This window comes from Orbicella franksi, chromosome 10 (assembly GCF_964199315.1).
Source record: "Orbicella franksi chromosome 10, jaOrbFran1.1, whole genome shotgun sequence".
In the NCBI taxonomy this organism is placed as follows: Eukaryota; Metazoa; Cnidaria; class Anthozoa; order Scleractinia; family Merulinidae; genus Orbicella; species Orbicella franksi.
In genome coordinates this window covers 18,624,218-18,637,473 of record NC_138154.1, presented here as the reverse complement: position 1 = coordinate 18,637,473, position 13,256 = coordinate 18,624,218, and the positions used below count along the sequence as shown (strand labels likewise).

At 37.7% G+C, this 13,256-nt stretch overlaps 1 protein-coding gene across 1 annotated transcript; it reads left to right on the top strand.

The window, feature by feature from the left end:
- Positions 1-78: 78 nt before the first annotated feature.
- On the top strand, positions 79-11,828 carry LOC145499334 (membrane-associated tyrosine- and threonine-specific cdc2-inhibitory kinase-like). The gene is made up of 19 exons (XM_081478837.1): positions 79-1,388; positions 1,768-1,820; positions 2,531-2,575; positions 3,153-3,235; positions 3,336-3,422; positions 3,509-3,547; positions 3,676-3,751; positions 4,512-4,634; positions 4,920-5,011; positions 5,301-5,407; positions 6,370-6,430; positions 7,171-7,213; positions 7,391-7,432; positions 7,556-7,646; positions 8,157-8,231; positions 8,947-9,049; positions 9,521-9,613; positions 9,716-9,851; positions 10,395-11,828. The coding sequence occupies exons 1-19, from the start codon at positions 1,163-1,165 to the stop codon at positions 10,428-10,430; spliced, it is 1,611 nt and encodes a 536-aa protein (XP_081334963.1). The 5' UTR covers positions 79-1,162; the 3' UTR covers positions 10,431-11,828.
- Positions 11,829-13,256: the final 1,428 nt, after the last annotated feature.

Genomic DNA, 13,256 nt, shown 5'->3' with positions numbered 1-13,256 from the left:
TCAAGGACTTCTGTCGATGTTGTATGTGTGTGTTCGTATTTCTCTACATCTATATTTTCAGCCAGTTAGCTGAAATAGCGTTCAGGTTAGCCTAAATATCACTGGCTCGACAGTGGTTAGCTCTTATTAATTGTTAGGGTTGACCCTTACAGACACCCGTATTCCATATTGACTCCTGCCCGTAATGCCATTTCGTCATTTCTCCAGGAGTGCCTTCCATTATGCCAAAATTACGGTAATTTCGGTCGGAAGTCATATGGAAAGGTCCGTTTCGGTTCCATCCGATCGGAATATTCGGAACCACCTCTGAAGCTGGCCCACTTTGATCGCTCGGACCGGTCGGACCGAAATTTGCCGTTCCATTTTGACAAACCGGTTCATTGGCCTGCTTCTCTTCAGTAGATTTCACTTATGTAGGAATTTCGGGAAAGGCATTAAAAATGGTAAGAGCCATTCCTCTCTGTTGGCCCGGTTTGATCGGAAAATGTTTCATTTTTCCTGGGTTAGTTAGGGAATCAGGGAAAGGTCAAACAAACCAGATACTACATAACGGCACTAGTTCCATGGGCAGCATATAAAAGCGACACAAAGCGAACTCGAAGGCTTGTCGCGACAAACTGACTAGGACGGTAAAGGCAAAGGAAATGCCAGCCTTCTCATTGGACACAAGCAAGGAACAAGTAAGTCAGTTCGGTTAGATTTCCGCCGCAGGTTCCTTTCCCAAAGAGCGGCTGGTTGAATCAATGAGAACCGTTGTTTGGAGGACTGTTTGGAGTACCGTATGATGCAGGTACCTGGAGTGAGTTCCTATTTGGAATGAACACGCCAAAGAATTAACGCACACCGTTCTTCCCTTATTTTTCGGTATTGGAATCTGTTCTCTCCAGACCGCAGTCATATCCCTTCGAACGTAATATGTGGTTAGATATTCCAAGTTTGGGAAGAAAGTTCGGGTGGATTTGAAATGAGGAGAGACTGGGGACGGATTTAATCACGTGATGTTAATTTATGTGCATACTAAAGTTTAGCGCCAAATTTTGTACTTTGTCGGTTTTCTGCGCAGCAGCCATTTTGTTTGCATGAAAAGACACTTGACGAATGTCTACGTATGGCATTATCGGACAAAATTGGAGTTCTTTTCAACTAAAATTCGCTTTACACTATGGAGGTGAGTATCAAAAGCCCTCGACCTATACCTAATATCGTCAGCGAGGCAACATTTAGTCACCGAAAACCGAGGAAAGTCAGCGAAAGGAAGGTGGTCGAGGAAGATTGTTTACCTCCTCGAGCTCCTGTGAAATCTGCGCCACCTATAAGCAGAGTCTTTAAACATACAAGAAGGAATTCGGTTGGAGCTTTGCAAGTCAGTTTTCGAGCTAATGGGAGCAGTATCCTTTTGAAAGAAGCGTTTTAAGTAGAAGAGAATCGTGTATGTACTGTACACAAGAAACGTAACGACCTGACTTTAATTTAAAAGCGTGGGTGTGTTGTGAGTGAAGTTTGCGGAATGCAAACCACACAAACTTTAAGCGCTTTAGACCTTTTTCTTTTTTTGGAAATCTAATAGGTGTCTTGATAATTGTGTTATTTTTCAGCTGAGTAGATCAGTTTAAATGATTAGTTTAAATAAGCGCATAAACTTTAAAGCGAGTTTACCACTAACCAGTGTAGCTTTACTCTTTGAATCCACCGGTTTTCAGAGGGACACTCACAGATAATGACAGTGAATCAGAAATGTTGACACAAATCCTTGACATAGTAATTTAGAAATTAAAAGTCCTCACTACAATGAGAAATCAAGAGATCTTTACTTTGAACAGGTAGCTGGATACGATGTTCTGACATGACAACTCAAGTGTTTTTTTTTCCAACGTTTTACCATGATTTTAAGAAAGAGTACTAAGCTTATATTATTATCTGTATAAGCATGATTCTTGAACCTTTCAACCTTTGGGGGAGCATAGAGTCCAAACCCCTACTTGTATAATGGAGACCTTGCCCAGGGAAAGCGTTATATGAATCATGCTTTGCTCTCTTTCAGACCAAGTTTCTGTAATACAACAAGGTGTCCCTATAACAGAGGCATTCCTAAGAAGGAATTTGATGTATAAGCATACTTGCCCACATGTAATACAAATCTCTCCTAAGCTGAAATCCAGCAAGTCTCCAATACTTGTGATAGCTCTTCAAGTGAATTTACTGTAACACACAGTTGTCATTTCAACAAGAGTTGTTTACAAGTACATTATTACACTGTAGTGAGACAGGGCACCCCTTCCTCTCACCCCCGCTGTAGCGTCCTCAGGTCTCATAGACATATCTTACTTAGGTGCCAAATGTTAGAGTCAGTGTGGGATACAGGGGTCTGCTAAACACAGTCAAGCCAGTCGTGTTAATAGGCTAACCCAAGTGCTATTTAGGCCAGTCCTAAAGCCATTCGTCATTTCACCATCTCACTATTTTGTGTTTTAACCAAATTCCTTAGTAGGTATATGTATTATGAGGTTGTTGTGGTTTGCTTATCACACAGTGTTTTGAGGTAATCAGCAGACTTGGAGCAGGCTCATTTGGAGAGGTATTTTACTGCATAATTTCCTCATTCAAATGTATCTTATAGGTAAACATTGTAATTTAGGATGAGCATATCCACGATTGATGATTCTAAATTACTTTCTTAACTTAATAGTTGGGCAGGTGTATTTCTGCACTTACAATAACCAATGTTTGGTAATTCTTTTCTTTTGGGGGGGGGGGAAGGGGGGTGGGGGAGAGGGGAAGAAGGAAAGAAGGAGAAAGAGGGTGATTCTGGATATTTTATGAATTTTCATACTTTAATTGGTGTCAGAGCATTTTTGGTCAACAAATTTCTGGTGAAAGATTATGACTTTTTAATCTCTGCTACTGTCTAAAAAAATGGATAGCTGCCTGGACAACCTGTAATGTGCCAACACTGCAAAAAAAAAAAACATTTTAGACTTAATTACCATCAATTAATGTGTCTATAATAATAATAATAATAATAATAACAATAACAATAACAATAACAATAACAATAACAATAACAATAACAAAAACAAAGACAATGACAATGACAATGACAGTGATAATAATAAAAATTACAATATCGTCCTACATTGATCCTGTTTTGCAAGGTATTTAAAGTGAGGAGCAAGGAGGATGGATGTCTGTATGCAGTTAAAAAGTCTAGGGATAAGTTCCGTGGTGATGCTGACAGGTGAAAATAAGTTCCATGTTTACCAAAAATTCTAAAATATTGTTGGGTTTACAGTACGAAATTTTCTCAGTATCCCATTTTTTGTTATTAACCTTTGCAGGAAATATAAACTTGAAGAGGTCAACAAGCATGAGCGACTGAAGTGTCATTGTAACTGTGTTAGATTTATCAAGGCATGGGAAGAAAGGTTAGTCAAATAGTTCATTTTTGATATTTATAAACTGGTTTTAAAAATGACTTAAAATATTGATATTTAAAAATATTGCATTGCAGACAACATCTTTATATCCAAACAGAATTATGTGAGATGAGGTTTGTGAAACACATTGTATATATTTGTATTGATTTCTATCAAGTTATTTCAGATTGTTAATAATTATCGTGTTACTAGTGTCAGTTGCCAGTGATGCATGTGTGATCATGATACATTTGTTTTCTAGCCTCAAAGACTACTTGGAGAAAAATGACTCAACAAGTGAATCTGTGGTGTGGGAATTTCTTGTTGACTTGTCTTTGGTTAGTATAGTACATATTGATAAAATGCTTTAGCAGGGTTACCACAGGTCAGGAAATGGTCAGGGAAAAAAAAATTCTCAAGGTCAGGGAAAAGTTTTATTTTGAGTCAAGGAAAATTGATATTTTTGAAGGAAAGTCAGGGAAAATTGAAAAAGTTTAACTCAGCTGCCTGATTTAAGACTGTGGAAGGCTGGAAGAAACATTTGGGGTCACTGTGATCTCAACTGAACAACAATTAAATAAATGAATTATTTTTCCTTAATGAAGGAAGAAAATTTGTTGAAAACTTATCATTCTTAATGAATGAATAGAAAGGATGGCTGTAAGTTGAGGCTAGAAGCCACTACTAGATCTGACATTAATGTGTTTATTTGGTCAGGGAAATCTTATTTTTATCAGGGAAAAGTCAGGAAATTTTGAAAAGTGATGCCTGTGGCAACCAGGTTTAGTTCAAAGTCATACCTTTTAGCTTTGAAAGTAATGACCATCTAAGGTTATGACTTATAGAAATATGTTTCTACTTTCGTGTAGAAAGATCTCATGCATCGGCAGAAATGTATCAAAATTGCAGACACAAAATATTAATGACATATATCTAGGAAGTCCATAGAGACGTGGTATTGTTATGCGCATGCATGAACAACAGATAACAATACTTAATGTACAACAATACAGCTGCCAAGCTAGTTTGTAAGAACAATAACAACAGCGATGTATGTTAAACCCTGACTACTGATTGTTTACTGCTTTATTTTACCAGGGTTTGAAACATCTTCATGATAATGATATGGTTCACATGGATATCAAACCAGCAAACATTTTTATTGGTCTTGATGGGTTGTGTAAAATAGGTGATTTTGGTTTGGTATTAGAATTGTCAAAAGTAAGTACTTTTATTTACTACATGTAAGGTGTATATATATATTAATTATATAAGATGTGGTCGTTTTCAGGGTGGTCTCAAAATTATTCTTATTTGTCAGTGAAGTCAAAAAGTAACTGGCTGTGTTTTTGACACTGGCTGGAATGTGTTATTTATAATCATGTTTTTTGTTTTGCACAATACAAATCAATGTGAAAAACTAACAGTAATTTTACGTATCACTGAGTTCTGGAGATTACTGCCACAATTTTTTTCACAGTGCTAAAATTTTCTTTTTCTTGTTAGTGTGATACTACGCAAGCTTTGGAAGGAGATCCTAAATATCTCGCACCAGAGTTAATGCAAGGTCGATTTACTAAGAGTGCTGATATATTCAGGTAGGTTGATTTCCTTTGCCAAAAGTAAGTCAGATCAAGTGTAGCAATATTTCATAAGTTGATTTGTAAGCTAGTACATTCATGCAGTGAGCTTTTTTTTTATATTTTTAGCTGTCTACACATCAGTGTTAATTATTAAAAATTATTAATTATTAAAAAGGAAGTCAGAAAATAAGTTGATCCAGAATTGTTCAGTTTCTCTTATGATATTTTACATTTGTTTGTTAATGTTTAAACCGTCAAGTAGACATGTTTTGCTAAAGTACATGTTTTGTTTTCTTTCCCTTAGCTTAGGGATAACTCTGTTAGAGTTGGCTAGCGATCTTGATCTACCTAGAGGTGGATACACTTGGCATCAACTCAGGAATGGACAGCTTCCTGATGTGTTCACACAAGGTTTGCATTAGCACAAAATACACCTGTAGTACCATACAGTTGTGCCTTTTGAAATTTTTGTGATTTCTTATCTTGTCAGAATGAGATACTTTTGAATGTACTAATTTGAAAATGTTTGTGCCTGTGTATCAACAAAAGCACATACATGTACACCTTTGTATGAGCTAGCTCAAAGCCTGGAGAGATGATTTAGATTAGGTATTTTGGGGGCCTGTACATATTGAAAATGATTCCTGTCGGCCTTACACTTTTTACATGGATAGAAAACAAACATTTTTGCCTTGGCTAACTTAGCCTGAGTTGCAGACAGTCTAAGCTAACTGGTCAAGCTGGCTTATTCAATTTTCACATCAAGAAAGGCCTTTTGTCCAATAATCACAAATTTATTTAATAATTAATTGGTCAGGCGACTACCAAATACAATAATTCTAATTTTCCACTATTTATTTACAAGTGCAGTGGAACCCCGATAATCCGGTCACCAATGGACCGCAAAAATGTGGCCGTATTAACAAGGTGGTCGTATTAAAGGGGTTCTTTTAATAAGAAAATGACTGACTGAGTTTTTGTTTGGGCCAGAATAAAGAGGCTGTAATAAAGAGATGGCTGTATTAACAGGGTGGCCGTAAGGCAGGGTTTCACTGTATTAAATTTTATTGACCTGCAAGTGGTGCGAGTTAGAGACACACATATGTACATGCATCACTCTTTGGATTTTGAAAATGATTTCCCATCGGTTGATAACATTGAAATCACAAGCTGATCTTAAATACTCTAGTCCACCACCTCAATCAGAGATGTAAATATACATTTGGAAACAGATCCATGCAAATAGCTGAGACAACTTTTTGCTCCATAGATTCAGAATTAGAATCAGATTCTGTGTATAACAGTTGGAATTGGAGGCCCATATTTGATATACATGTATGCCTTAAATTGTTGTGCTATATTTTTCACTGTAGGCATATCCCCAGAACTTAGAAGGCTAATTTCATGGATGATGGACCCATTACCACAGCAAAGGTTTGTTGTTTTTCTTTGCAGAATTTTAGTGCTGTTCTGTGGAGAAAAGTACTGGCCTGATATGCCACTTTGCTTCAATGCCTGCAGGCTTTATTTCTTTTACTTTAATTGGTGAAATCTATTCTACAAAAATTATTAGTTTAAACCACAGGTTGTGAGGTTTGCATTTTCACTTATTCAAATGTATACACAAAAGGTAACAAAAGTGTAATGAGACACCTTAGTGTAAATGCCATTTTCAAATGTAACCCTAACCCTAACCCTAACAAAAGTGTAATGAGACACCTTAGTGTAAATTCCATTTTCAAATGCCCCATACACTTTTTGCTCTTTTTTCCCCCAAACAATAGTTGTTTTACCATCTCTAGTCTAAGACTGCAGAGACCAAAGCACCTGCACAACATTGAATTGATATCATGTTTTTGTAACAGAAGAAGGAGTCAAATTTTGTAAAGTTGTCACTTTCTAAGAGTCTCTCGGCTACCTTTTTCAGGGCTTTCATTAACGTTTTCAGCATTAGGGTGACTGGTTTTTACACATGGGCGAAACTTTTTGGTATGAACTTCTCCATAATAGAAACTTTCCTCTAGATGGTCAAACCAGGCAGGCAAAATCATCCTCACAGCCGGTCAATTTTCCTGCTTCAAGGCCCTTAATCCTTCAATTTTATGTCCCCAGATTGATAAGACAAATTCATTCTGTAGGACAATGAGTTAATATTTTGTTTGTGTGATTGTCAGACCAAGTGTTGATGAGATATTGGCAGAACCAGCAGTTCAACAGGTAAACAGCATTTTGAACAATGTATTGTGGACTCCTTGTTTTCTGTGTCCTGGCTTTCTCAACTTTAGTCCTGATTACTGGGCAAAAATGTAAGGAGAAATTTATCCAGGTGGGTTTTTTAGACCTCAAGGTTTTTCAAACCAATTAATAGCTAAAACTAAATCATTGTACCTTTAGACATGGAAGAGAAGGCAAAGAGTGTATTTATATGGTTGGATGGTGAGTGTGTTTATAGCTTCAAGTGATTCAGATTGACTTATTGAATTACATTGTAATTGTTCGAAACTTTCAGAAATTTGTGAATCTTAACTGAGCTACATGTGTATATTTTCTCTGTTTTAGAAACAATCAATATTCAGAATGTATTCAGCACTATGTACTATTTTGTTATGGCTTTGGATGATTATACTGTGGCCTTTCCGTCCATTAGGAGGTATGATCTGTATTAGTAACCTTTTTCCATCACAAGTAATTAATTGTAATGGCTCTGTCAACAGCATGGCCTACTCTTCTTTCTTTAAAAATAGTCCAAAGCATAATAAAATAAAGCTTTGGATAGCCTTGTTTTAAAAAAAATTACATTTAGCTTAGTCTGACTTCTAGTTTGCCAGGGACGAACAACCCAGAATTTTATTTTCGGTGCGAGGGGCATGTGATCACCACCAATACATGGACTGTAACACAGGCTAGAGGTGTCATTGCCATTATGAGCACCTATTTTGTTAAAATACTGAATTTGGTCATATTGTGCAGAGGTATAACAGTTTGCAAAGAAGCTGCAGCTTCAGTTGAGTATCCAGATTAGCTCAACTGATTAAGTAAGGACCTTCTGTTTATAACAGGAAAGTAAGGTAAAAAGTTCAGACAGGTTACCTAGCCTTTCTCATTGAAAAATACATGTAAACCTTGGGGCTTTTTGTGAGTACTTTTCTTTTCTCTATAGAATCATGGATGTGGAGCAAAACCTTAACAAAACCAGAAACATCGTTCCATGAGGACTTGAGCTTTTCTTCTGATGGTGAAAATTAATTTTTTTCTACCATAATTTAACTACAACCATAGTTAGTATACTAACTATGCTACAACTAAGTCCACGAGTTTCACAATTTGAGCAAACAACTTGGGCTTCAGTTCTGAGTATTGAAGGCTTGAGTCATGTTTCAGAAAATGGATGTGATAAGTTAAAAGTATCCTTGTGGCATAATGTGACTTGTAAAATTTAATTGTATCCCTAATCTTGTTGATATGCTGCACAGTTGAAGTATGTTGCAGTACTCCAGTCCTAGGGATTAGAGAAGCCTGTGGCAGTATGAAACCCTTAGGAAGTTAAGGCTCAGTCTGGTTTCTTGTGTGTCACGGATGACAACAACAATAATTATTGCAAAGGTTCACCCTTCACCCTTCACCCTTCATCCTCTGAAGCTCTCATCCTCTGAAGCTCTCCCTCCCAGGAGCATTTTTTAATGTTCTGCATGTACTCCCAATATTTTTCAGGTTGCCCTGGGAAAGGATTTCCTGGTACACTTGTATTTTGTAATACAAAATGTCTCCTATACTCCTGGGCAAAAAGAAACCCTACTAAAAACACAACATAGCCTTGAACCAAGGAATCTCATACACCAGCCGTTGGACCCCCACGCATGTACCTCAGATCCAAGGAATATTTTTAGATGTAGTGCATTGCTCAATATTTGTTATTTTCAGTTTGAGAAATATGATTTTTTTCCCTGTAGAATCCTGTAATAATTCCATGTATGAGAGCAGTGCCACTCCCAACTGCAGCATATCATTTGAAGAAATGCTGATGCATTCCATTCCAAGACCTCCATGGCATGGGTATATGTGTAAATTATTCATCAACTGTATCAGTTTGAATGTCTTGATTGTGAGCTGGTAACTTAACACATAAACTCTAATGCTACCATACATTTTTTTAAAGATGATCCTCTCATTTTCTTTGTTTTGCTCTATTTTGCAGTTTTTTGAATTTCGTGAACTCTCATTCCGTTACTACCTTCAATTAAGCGTTCAAACACTGACTCATTTGTCTTTCAGGATAACTATGTACACTCTTAGTGATCGATTGGGAATTTCTCTCGTTCTTTCAAATTTTTCTTTCAAAAGTTGCATTGCAATCCTAAAAAAAACCTTTTTAGGACAGAATTAGTAACCTACGGCTGAATATTGTAAGTGCTACACGTAGATGACTGATGAAAAGGATTTCATGTCATGTGATGGTGTAGTGTTTACAAATGATTTTCAGCTGTTTTCTTTCAGTTATGATTTTACACCTTTTTCGTTTTTCAGTGATGGTTACTGCAGTTCACCTGTTCATCTAACACCTTGTAGCCGGACAGATCAATCGAACATATCTCCTCAAATCTATCCAGAGAAAGAGAGGTGAGTAGATTTACCCCAACCCCCTTAAAAAAAACCGTTTTACACCTATAAATGGGTTCAGGTAGTCTTATATTTTAATGATTATTTTGTTTTTCTGTCCAGAATTACACCACCTTTTCATACAAGCAGTCCAGAACATGAGAGGTATACACCTCCATCGGAAAGAAGGCGAGGGCCGCTTTTTGATGAGGACGGATTTGTTCCTAAAAATGTTGTTGGTCCTAGAAATCTACTTGAGGTAAACATCTGTCTATCAAGCAAACCCTTCTGTTGCAGTGCTACATTTTGCAGACCAAAATTCCAACAAATGTGAAGATTTTGAAACGCGTAAAATTAATAATGCAAGCCCCATTGGAAGAGGACTGCCTGATTGGCCGTCCAGACAACCTTTGCCTGTTTGTTAAAACAAACCTCGCAGCAGTGGGTCAAATGTCATAAATCATGATATTTAGACTCAGTCCAAACGTCGAACTTGACATGAGCCAAACCTAATCCTAACGAGATTTTAAAACAATAGTTTTTGCTCATTTGCATTAGTTTCGGCTCATGAAGTTAGAGATTTGAGCTTGGCTTTAGACTCAGTCAATCTACAAATGAAATCTATACTGCCGTCAAGAGCTACTTTCTTTTTTCAGAAGTCTAGAGAGAAAATTACAGGTGAATCCTAAACAGTCTTTTAAGTGAAATTTCCAAACCTTTTATATCCAGTGTTAAAATTAATAGTCTTGTTAACAGATGCACTGCAAATGATTGCAACTGAGTTTGAATTCTCTGATTTCAGGTGTTTGAAGACGCCGCACATACTTCTGATTGGTGATAAATGTTCTTGTTAGTTGTTCTGTTGCCGTGGTACGCACACGATAATGAACACTGCTTAACAAGAAGACGTGACGACAATAAAAGAGATTTACCAGCGGCGGGACGTGAAACTGACAGAGACCTTTAACATACCGTGCTTACTCCAGGGATGTAGAGTCATTGCGCTTTTCGTTAAACCAGTGTTCACAGTTCAAGTTTTTCTCAACGTGCACCTTGAAAAAACTTGTTGATGGTGTACATGTAGGCTGCTTCAACACTGCTAGATCAAACACTTGCTAGATCAGATTTCGGTGAGAATGGAATACCTCACGTCCTCTTGTATTTGAGCTTTGGTGAAATATTTTCAAACTACACTTGTAAATAGTCATAAAACGTTGATCAGATGGGACAATAGTGGTAGTCCTAGAACTCCTTGCTTGTTGAAATTAAATAGCTTTGTCTTTAATGGTATACCTTTCCTATTCAGCTTCTGCCCTCTTAAGAAAAAAATACCACTGACCGAGGTAAAGATATCTTGGTTTCAGCGTCTCACGGGGTGCTGTTGAAAAAACGTTCAACTTGTAATGTTAGGAGAAGATGATGTTCACCTACTTTATAATTTAAACAAAAAAAGTTTAGTTCCGGGCTTATAGTGCCGCAGTGATCGGAGGCCAGTCAACATAACAGGAAAAACAAACGACAGTTAGTGACTACTTACAAATCACTAGAGGAGATTCTGATTCTTAATAACTAGCCTAAACTCGGAAAGTTTGGAGATAATACCGAATGGAAAATGAGACCAGTTCATATGACTATAACGAACGAAAATTCTAGTTGCACAAGTTTGATGAAGAGTGCTTTTATGTAATACCAGAAACCTTTTACGAGCATCTGGCAGTAAATGCAGTGATTGATGCCTATAAAAAATGCCCACAGCTGAAGAACTTGTTATAATGTCAACTTCTTGGTCACCTATTTGTGTTTCGATGTCTTCCCCTAATGACGAAGTTTTTACCTGTTTTTGTAGCCTTTTTTAAGGCCTCATGCATCCCATGGCGCCATAAGGACTCATGATGAAGATGATTTGTAACATCCTGCGAAGTTTAATAAACCTTACCAAACTGAAAGGTATTAGAGTAGACCATGCTTTAGGGTAATTAATATATGTGTGGGTGTGCAGTTTGAAACGCAACTAGTCGGCCAGTGAAACTGCAAATACAGTTCTTTGTAAGTTATTTTCAGTGATCTTCATTTTAATGATTATGCCGCACTGTGAAGTATTGTTGGCAATTTTACCTGCTAGTACTGGATACAAGAAAAACTCGCATGTATTCGCATTGCTAAGTTAAAGAAACATCGAGCTTGAACTAAGTGTAAAGTTGCAGCTAAACAATATTAAAGAAGTAAATATGTTCTTTAGATACACTAGAGTGTGTTTTTGGAGTCTTTTCATCAGTTTTCCACGTAATCTGGCACCTTTGCGTTTAGTTTTTAATGGCAGAGTAGAGGTCGTAGTCTAGAATGATAATTAGTTTGCTCACTTTCACACAGGCTTTTTTGACGTTAGAAATCTTTACAAACCCCTCCCCCGGTTTGCAGTTTTTCTTGTGCGTCCGAAATCGCTTGATCTCTGCACGGAAACAAAATGTCGCAAATTAATGCCCGAAGCGTTTTAAAAGAGATTCCGCGATAACAGTTAGGAGCCGGGGAAGAATTTTTCAAAAACGTGTAGATGTTGGGGACCGCGAGCGCGTGCTGGATGACGCGTATGGTACCGGGGTGACGGTACAATCATGTTGCGAAAAGCGATTTGAGAAAAAACTTTGCAAAAGACGCAAAATTCTCCGACTGTCGTGAAAGTATTCGAAAACAAATTCGGCCAAGTTGTAAAAAAATATTTCGACTTCTTTTTGTGTTCGTTTGGTTTCGTGGAAACTACGAAATTTAGAGATTAGAGTGAATTTTCGGATTGCTTTCAAAATGTTTGGGAAAAGAGTTGCCTTACTTGACGATATAAAAAATTTTGCACAATGCGAAAAGGCCTAGTTACGAGTTTGGCGCTACAGTGTTACGCAGGACATGTGGGTAGCATTTTTCCCTGTAAGGTCGCGTAAGAGATGACAACTGGAGACAAAGGTAAACTATTTCATTCTGTTCATTCCTTTATTCACTCCCACCCTAGTCAACAAGATTGTGTGTTCCCCGTGTTGGTATCATATAACAACAATAATTTTGTGCCACATAAGGCTCCCACTAGTTCACTAACCTCGTGAGAGTTGTCGGTGATGCCTCATCCCAGTTAACTACCATAGAATTCCAATAGTAGCGCCCCACCCCCTCGAAGATAATACATTTACTCCCCGAAGTAACGTTAACTTTTCACCTGTAGTTATAGCGGAGCTCCAGCGGCCCGAAGGGCCGCCAAGATGAGCACCATAGTCATAGGAAAGAAAAGTAAACACAGGAATTGATCTTTTCATGGTTATCATGGCTAGCGGTATTGCTCGTGGGCTCGTAAACACGGCAGCGGCGACGACGGAGTCGCGTAAGATGGCGGCCATACTCTAGCTAATTATAAATAGGTTGACAGGTTGGTGTGGATGGCGAGAACCGCAGATGCGATTCGACGTGAGCCTCTAGGTGGGGTTCGGGATCATGCCTCCTCAGAAAATTTTACCAGATTTTACCCTCTAAAGCACCATTTCCGGCATTCCTGACAAAAGTGACAATTGGAAGTGTTTGTGAAGCTAAGGCATGGTATAAAATCTGGAGTTGACCTTATATCTCAACCACAAAACCAAAAGTAATGCAGTGCCGTAATGTACATTATCTTTTACCCAATTTG

Excerpts from the sequence above, each read along its gene's own strand:
- LOC145499334 (XM_081478837.1), top strand. The coding sequence starts at position 1,163 with ATGGAGGTGAGTATCAAAAGCCCTCGACCTATACCTAATATCGTCAGC. Across the intron at positions 3,752-4,511 it reads TTCTTGTTGACTTGTCTTTG|GGTTTGAAACATCTTCATGA; the intron begins GTTAGTATAGTA and ends TTATTTTACCAG. Across the intron at positions 9,852-10,394 it reads GTCCTAGAAATCTACTTGAG|GTGTTTGAAGACGCCGCACA; the intron begins GTAAACATCTGT and ends CTCTGATTTCAG.